An 8421-nucleotide genomic window follows, 5' to 3' on the forward strand; every position below is an offset into this window, starting at 1 on the left:
TATAGAGCTCCAAGGAGATTATGTTGAAAAATAAAAAAAATGTACCCAAAAAAAATTGTTTTTATACTTCATTCTAAGGACTTATTGAACTACCCTCGTATAATAAATTTAATTACGTGAAATTATACATATCCTTTAATTGTTGTACTAAGGCGTAATGAAAACGACTTAAAGAATCACGATCTGGATTAACTGATGTTGTCATATATGTTTCCAAATCCGGTATTGGTGTCGAAGTGTACTAAAAATGTATAATAAGATATAAATATTATACAAAAAATGTATTTAGAAAATTTGGCGCAACATAATTTTAATTATTTATAAGAATAATGTTTTACTTACAGCTACTGAAAAATTAAGTGAGAGACCATGAAAATCTGCACGTCGTTTATACTTATATTGATTTAACGATATTTCTAATCCATTCTTTTTATTCCAAGAACCCATGTAAGTTACATTAATTTTTCCTCCGTGACGATAACTATGATTATAAACGTCGTACATTATATAAGAATTGTTTTTACGAAGAGCTACTGTCATTTCAGTTGCAATTGTTAAGGGAAGATCTCGAAGAATTTCCATAGGAATTTGATCAGAGTTGGAAATTACCAACCAGAAATATGATTCATTAAATGGTAATTTATTTTCTGAGGAAAACTGAAATCAAAGGACTATTTAGTTTCTATTTTGATGTTTGAATTTCAATGACAGGGCGGACCGACACTACATAAATTTGAGCAATCAAATCCCCCGAATGTAAAAAAGTTGCCCCTCATAATAAGAAGGAGTCTACCATGTTTTTGGTCAATAACGAAAGATTGTAACGATACTCGATAACAAAATAAACAAATAAATTTTTTTGCGCAAGTTATGAAGTTTTGTACATTCTAAAAAAAAAGATTTTTTATAAGTTTCTGAATTAATCTTTATTTTAAAAATGTTTTCAATTACTTAACTTATATGTCATTAACATGAAGTGTAAAATCTACATATTATCATTTAGAACTTCCAAAAAATTTTGAGCTGTTTTTTCAGTTCTTTGAAAACCTCTAAAATCCCTAAAATCGATAATTAAAAGTAGGGAAAATGTTTTCTAGATCACAATCCAGGTAATATGTCGATAATTTACTTCCAGCTCATGGAAATTCAGTTTAAAAATGTAAAAACCTTAAAGTAAAAGTTTCATTTAACTAAGTTAAAATTAATTTAATTAATTTCAATTAATAATTTTAAAACACAACTAATTATTTCCGACTTTGAAAAAAACTATAACTTGCTCAAGAGTAAATTTTGTTGATTTTTTATTATTAATAATAATTACGCCCACAATCTCTTCATACAAAAAATTTGATATCACATTTTTCGTTTATAGAACAAAAATAAAAAATTGCAAGATTTGCTATAATATTGGCAACAAAAAAGAACAAAAAAAAGTGTAGTGGATTTAGTTGGTCAGAATTCTATCATGTCTGTGCGTCCATCTGATAGGTAGGAATACTTAGTAATATCGGAAAAGAAAATTCCTGAAAAAAATATTCGGAAAGACAATTCATGAATGTATCAAATTCTCGAATTATAAAAATCCCGAATTTCAAAATTCCCGCAAAGTTTATAATTTTACCGCATTTAAAAATTCCAGAGTAATAAACTTTCCAACGGAAAAATGCCGAATAATGAAACTTCTGTCAATGTAAATTTGACGAATGTCAAAATTAAAAAATTGTTTTGAATCAATATTATTTCTCTATTAAATATACAATCAAAAATACTTTAATCAAAGAAAAATTTTGTTTCATGTTTAATTATTTTTGAATTATTGTTTTGATATTTCATTCTAGTATTCATAAGAAATAAATAATATTAAACAAATTTTTTTCGACTTTTTTAATTCGGGAATTTTATTATTTGCAATTTTTATATTTGATCAATTTTATAATTTAGAAATTATTCTATTTCAAATATTTTCTTTTTCGGGTTTTGTACATTGTAAAATTCTCTAAATTGTAAAATTGCTTGATTATAAAAATCCCGAATTTTTAAATTGCCGTATTGTAAAATATTTGAACTGGAAAATTCCTGAATTTAAACAAAATAAATCTCAAAAGTATTTAATATTTAATAGTTGCTGTACGCATTTTACACAATTATTGTTGATGTAAATGTATAAAATCATTTTAAGATACTTTAGATCTTAAAAAAAATTTCTCTGGCCAAAATATTTTATTATTATATTTTTAATAAATAAATAATATTTTATAAAAAGCAATTGTTTAAGAGTATGACGAGCCATCCCGGAAAACTTGTGGAATTGGAAAAGGACAACTGTTCGGGAATTTTTATGTTTCGGTAATCTTTAAAACGTTTAAAGATAGATTAAAATTCGATATAAAATTCTTCAAAATTATTCCAATTCAATACCAATCTGGAATGTTTGTAATCGAGAATAATAAAACATTGTTCAATTTTGGGTCTTTGAATTTTAACATGTTTTTAATTATTAAAAAATGCAGTGCATTTTTTAAAACAATTTTTTAAATTATTCAAATGTGAAATTCTTTAATTTTTGGTTCCTTATATATTTTGGACACTTTAAATTTTGATTCATTTGATATTTTCTGTACTTTTTACGATATCTATATTGAGTTTTAAATTTAAAAAGCGTGCGTAATTATTCTATCATACCTGATTAAAAATTATTTTATTCCCTTGACAGTTAAGGTCTAGAAATATACCCAATTTGTAATAATCAATCTTTAGTACCGAACTCATATTAGGATTTTCTCGAAAATCTGAATAAAAAACTTTAATACCTGAGACCATCATGTCTCGAACGAAATTCAGTATTTCTAAATAAAAATCAGTATACAAATTAAATTACAATCTTTATTCTAAATTTGTAATCTTCTCTTTTTATTATTTTTATCAGTTATGAATACCAGGGTGACTCCAGCAAGCAAAAATAACAGCTTCTTTTATCTTTTTATACTTAAAATATTCTTTACTAAAAAAAGAATTTGTTTCGTCACTTATCACAAGAGAAAAAACTGAAAACATGGAGACTAAAAACCATATTTTCAAGGGACTCATAACTTAAAATTTTTTAAAATTATAATATTGTGAACTGTTTTAGTACTACTTTCAGGATAATATCTCATACAATTATTCAAATTAGATAAATCTTATCCTCTTCTGAAATAGTTCGAGAATGAGATTGAATCAATATGCAATGACGATTCGTGAAACACGAACTGTAATAAAGAAAACAATGAGGTTCGTTTATAAAAAAATGATTACTATGTGGCAACTGCAAATTATCGAGCACATCCCTGTGAAATATTTCATGCAAATTACAGCAGAAAGCTATCAATCAAGTACTTGTTACAATAGGTTGTTATTCTGAAAGTTACAATGTCGTGCATTCGGAACTAAAGCTTACAAGTTCGATATAACCAAACTCAGAAATAATTCATAGTCCAGAATATTATTTTGACTTGAAATTAAAAATCAAAGTTTTAATACTGAAAGGAGATAAGTTTTAATTTTAAACATTTTAAGTTTTCATTTTCACTTTAAAAAACTAAAAACGATACATTATTATAAAAGGAAAGTCTTTAGTACCTTATTTTTAATATTCATTGGAAGAAAAACAAAAACTTTTTTGACCTAATAATTAACATGTGAGGGAGCTTATACATGACTTAAATTTTAATACATAATTCACTCGAGTTAAAAAAAGCTTTTTATGAATTTTGAAAGATTTAAAGCAAAAATAATTTGTTTTAAGAGTCCTGAGAAAATTTCGAACGATTTTTCATTTTATAAATTGAATTTTAAGAGAAACTTTTTGGGATGTAAACAAGCTCGACTTGTGCGAGCCGGGCATTTTGTGCGTGTTTCGACTCTAGCTGCAGGCGGCTCACGAGTTGAAAAAAGCTTGGGGACCAAAAAAGCTTACAAAGTTTGAAAAATAAATGAGGAAAATCAACAGAAATAATATTCATATGAATATACACGTTTGTACTTGAAAAATAATTATACCTTTCAGTTTCTATTCGACTTAAAAAGTCTTGTCTCGAAATTAAGAGTTGACAGGAAACATCTCAAAGCAAATTTCAACATTTTTTTCTTTTAAGCAACAATGATTAAAAAGTTGTGTAAGTTTTCTTGGTCTGCCAACTTTTTTCGGGCAGCAAAACTTTTGTCGGTCTGCGAGTTTTTGTCGTTCTGCTAAATTTTTTCGGTTTAAACAAAATCTTTAAGAAACCTTCTAAATCTTTTTAAAATTTACTCCTGAAAAGTTTTAAGAGAATAAAAAAATTTCGCATTATTTTTAAATTGAAAACATGTGTTTTAGGAGAAAATTGATGACAAAGAATGTAGAAGATTTTCAAGCAAAAGTTTTCAATTTTGCAGGGTTCAAAATTTTAGAAAAAAACCTCGAGTAAATTTAAGATATATTCAGAAGTTTTGAGAAGATTCAAAAGTCATTTCAAACTCAAAAAGATTTTAAGAAATTTAAAATTTAGATTTTTGATCATTTTGCATAATAAATTTAGAAGCTTTTTGAATTTTGAACGGTTTCAAAAGAATAAAAATAATTTCTTAAGATTTTCTGGAAAATTTTAAAGGTCATTTTATATTTAAAAATTAATTTATAAGAGATTTTTGAATAGGATTTTTTTAATTGACTCGAATTTTTTTACGAAATTTGGTAAAATCCTATAAATTAAAAAATTTCTTATAAATTTTCTAGTTTTTTCGACGTCTAAAATCTTTAAATATCTTTCAAAATTCTCTTAAAAATCATAGAAAAATTAAATTGATGTAATCTTACAAATAAATAAACGTAAAAGAAACGTTCTTTAAAATTTTGATTTTGCATTAACAATTATTTTTCCCTTCAAATTTTAATTTGGTTTATAATTTTTTTTCTTTCTTAGCTGATAAATCTTTTTTAGGTGAAAATTAAATTATTTTGTTAAAAATTAATCCTTTGAATTATTATATTCAACTATTCAAAAATAAATAGTCATTTGCAATTCTTATTTTGCAAAAAACAATTATTTGTTCACTCAAAGAGATAAAAACGTACGCGTAGCGCGATTGGTGATTCTACATAGTAAATGTAAAAATAAGGTACCACTTACTTTTCGGCAACCAGAATCTATCGCTTTTTTAATTATTTGAAAAAACTATTTTTTAGTTGAAGGACAATATTCGTTTATCTTTTTCAAATAATGTAGGTTCGACAAGTAAAGTAAGTATAATATTCTCTAAGCGTTTTACAAGTTTAAAATAATTTCATAAACCCAAAGCGACCATTGAATATATATTTTTTTAATCAAGTCATATGACGTATATATGATATAAGATAAAAAGACAAATTTCCAGAATTATAAAAGTGCCTCGAGATCTGCAACAAAAAAAATAAAATAAACTTTATATTTAAAATATAAAAAAAATCTTATAATCTTTAGTATCTTTGATGATAATAACTGGTGACCGAAATAATTTTTTTTAAAAAGATTTTCAAAAAACATTTAAATTAGAGCGGCACTCAGTCCCATTAATAAGAAGAAAAATAATGGAATGATTTCTGCCAATGGCATTGGCACCAGCTTAGAACTACGGCTCCTAAAAACAAGTTGTTCTTTTTTGTTTCCAAATATGCACTAGTCTCCCCACTGATCCGTGTTTAATTCTTTTTCTGAGCCTAGATAAATATAAAGAAAGTTGCTATATTAGAAAAAACACTCACCTATAAGTGACCATTTTTTATAATGGATTTGCCTATTGATAATTGATTTTCAGTTTATAAGGTTCATAATATTAAAAAATCTTTCATTGTGACTGGTCAAAATGACAGTGAATTTGTTTCGTACTCAAGTCGTTGAGCTTTAAAAGTTTATATTCGTAAATTTTTAGTTTAAAGTTCAAATTTTTTAAATCATATTTTGTTATGGCATAAGTTTAATTTTAAATGTACAGTGTTTGATGCCTTTTGAGATGTATTACATTTTTGCACGTATTTAATATTTATATGAAATTTTTTTAGGAATCAAAGTTTTAATTTTGTAATTTTAATGAATTAGAAAAATGTTGCTGAGAATCGAGAAATGACCAGAAACCTGTTTTGGTTTTTGAGGCCAGTGAAATATTCATATTGAGAATTTAAATGAAAATATTTTTATTTCTAGTTTTAATATTGAAATAAGAATTATACTGACGTATAAAATTTTATAGGCAGTTTCAACGTCTATGCAAAAAGCAAATACTCCCTTTTGAAGTGTTTCAAGACTACCTTTTCTTATTTAGTGCCACCTTTTTATTGTAAAATTGTATGGCTTCTGAATCTGTTTTAATCTGAAATGTTCATTAAATTTCAAAACAATCAATTTGAATCTAAATTTTCTTCATTATTATTATCATTTTTATAATACCTTTGACTTTAAAAATAAATAATGATCATATAAGAGACATATGGTAATAAAATTGTGATTATATGGCGTATCTTTAATTCCAACTTCCAGACTACTTACAGTCAAAATTTCTAAGGAGTTAATAAATCGAGCTGGTTTAGAAAGTTACGAGTCTACCATAGAAGCTGAATAAAATTGATTAACCAGAAATCCTCCTACGAATAATAAAAGAAAAACGATACAGCTAGCTTAAAAATGAGGACCGTCACAGTAGGCATCCCCTCCAGCAAAAAAAGGTTTCGTATCCTATTAAGACGTTTATTAAATACTTCTAACTTCTCCCTCTAATACCCTTATAATCCTCTTCTTTTCGCCTGCTTTCCTTAAACTAATATAATGCCCCTCCTTTTACTTTCCGCCAACTGGCATTCTCCATCTTTTCCCTATTTCTCTCTTCTCTAGTTCTACTCCCCTATTCAACACCACTTCTCTAGAAACATCCATTTTTATCCTAACTTCCATACTGTCCCGCCATCCTGCTACCCCTTCTCCTCTTTCCCCCCACTTTTTCTCTTTCACTCCCTACTTCCTATCCTTCATTCTAAACTTCATCCCTTTCCCTAACCCATTTCACCATCACATTTTCACTTTCCAAGTAATACTTCTCCTAAAAAAATACGACGAATAGATGGACTTATGGACACCCGAAAGAAAACAATAAGATATAAACCTGACATAACGCTATAAAACTGGGGCCGCGAAACCCCAAAAAGTACAATTAAAAAAGATTAGTAAAATACATACTATATGTAATTACTAAAAAGTCTTACGTTGCCTAGCACGGAAAAGTTGCATTTAGGGAAGACACATAATGAAAATAAAAATAATTTGAAATCGAAAAATATTCTACACTTACCCATTGGGTTTTAAAGGTATCTTTCGTCAAAATTATTTAAATAATAGTTCAGGAATGGAGTATTCGAAGAAAAAGATTTTGAAACCAAGAAACTTTGTATTTGCTCAAAATGGATAATGGAGATACAATGATGTGAAGGGCTATGGGGAAATAAAAACGGAGTTAGTGGAAATGCGTTAGGGGTAATGGGTTAGGGAAATAACAAGTGGGTAAATAGGGTTATAGAATTTAGAGGAAGGAAAACAAGATATAGGGGGAAGGCATGTGAGTAACTGGCTATAAGGAGAAGAATCGTCTTAATGGTGAGTAATAGAAAGAGGAAGAATAAGGTTCGAGAGATTATATAAGGTGCTGTAAAGGGTTACAGGAGAAGGAGGAAGAGTGATAGAGGAAAGTGCGGGAGTATAGGGTTATGGGGAGGAGAATTGCTTTAAAAGTGAAAAGGACAAATAGAAGTGGTTCAACAGTTAAGGAGAGAATAAGAAATATTTAAGGGGTGATATAAGGAATGGCGTAAGTATTATAGGGGACGAGAAATAAGGTAGAGAAAAGGCATGGGAGTAAAGGTTTATGAAGAGGAGAAGTGACGTAACAGTGAAGGAATGAGAAGGGACAGTAAGGATTCTAGAAGGCGGCTTAAAGGGTTAAATGGAGAGAAAAAGGGATAATATGTACGATAGAAGGGTAAAATGTAAAATGTAAAGAGGAGTGGAAGATAGAGGTTACGCAGGAGAAGTAGGTCAATAGTGTGGGTGAGAAACTAGGGTGGCGGGGGGAGTGAGAATCGAGAAATAGTACAAGACAATGCAGAGGGTTATATGTGTATCGTGAAAATAAAAAAAGCGCTAGAGGAAGGAAGTAAGTCGGTCAATGGTAAGAGCCGAAGGAGAAGGAGGAGAAAGAGGAAGAGTAGAGATAAAGTGATGCTAGAAGGCAGGGTATGTATGATTATATGGGGAGAGATATGATATACAATATAGGGGTCTGTAGTGAAGAAAACTAGGGTATAGAGTATCAAAAGAGGATTCTGTGGAGAGGGAAAAGAGAAAAAGAAGAAAGAGCGATGAAGAGGATTTTAGGGGCGTT

At 28.1% G+C, this 8421-nt stretch overlaps 1 protein-coding gene and 1 pseudogene across 1 annotated transcript in view; both read right to left on the reverse strand.

Moving 5' to 3' along the window:
- Positions 1-540, reverse strand: part of LOC117180530 (ionotropic receptor 75a-like) — a 10537-nt gene extending 9997 nt beyond the window's left edge. Inside the window, exons 1-2 of the mRNA XM_033373028.1 lie at positions 343-540; positions 117-241 (exon numbers count right to left, since the gene is read on the reverse strand). Coding sequence (XP_033228919.1) covers positions 117-241; positions 343-540 — 323 coding nt within the window. The remainder of the gene's footprint in view (positions 1-116; positions 242-342) is intronic.
- A 5094-nt stretch (positions 541-5634) lies between these two features.
- LOC117180531 overlaps positions 5635-8421 on the reverse strand; it is a 13009-nt pseudogene continuing 10222 nt past the window's right edge.

Source organism: Belonocnema kinseyi, chromosome 9 (assembly GCF_010883055.1).
Source record: "Belonocnema kinseyi isolate 2016_QV_RU_SX_M_011 chromosome 9, B_treatae_v1, whole genome shotgun sequence".
NCBI classification, from domain to species: domain Eukaryota; kingdom Metazoa; phylum Arthropoda; class Insecta; order Hymenoptera; family Cynipidae; genus Belonocnema; species Belonocnema kinseyi.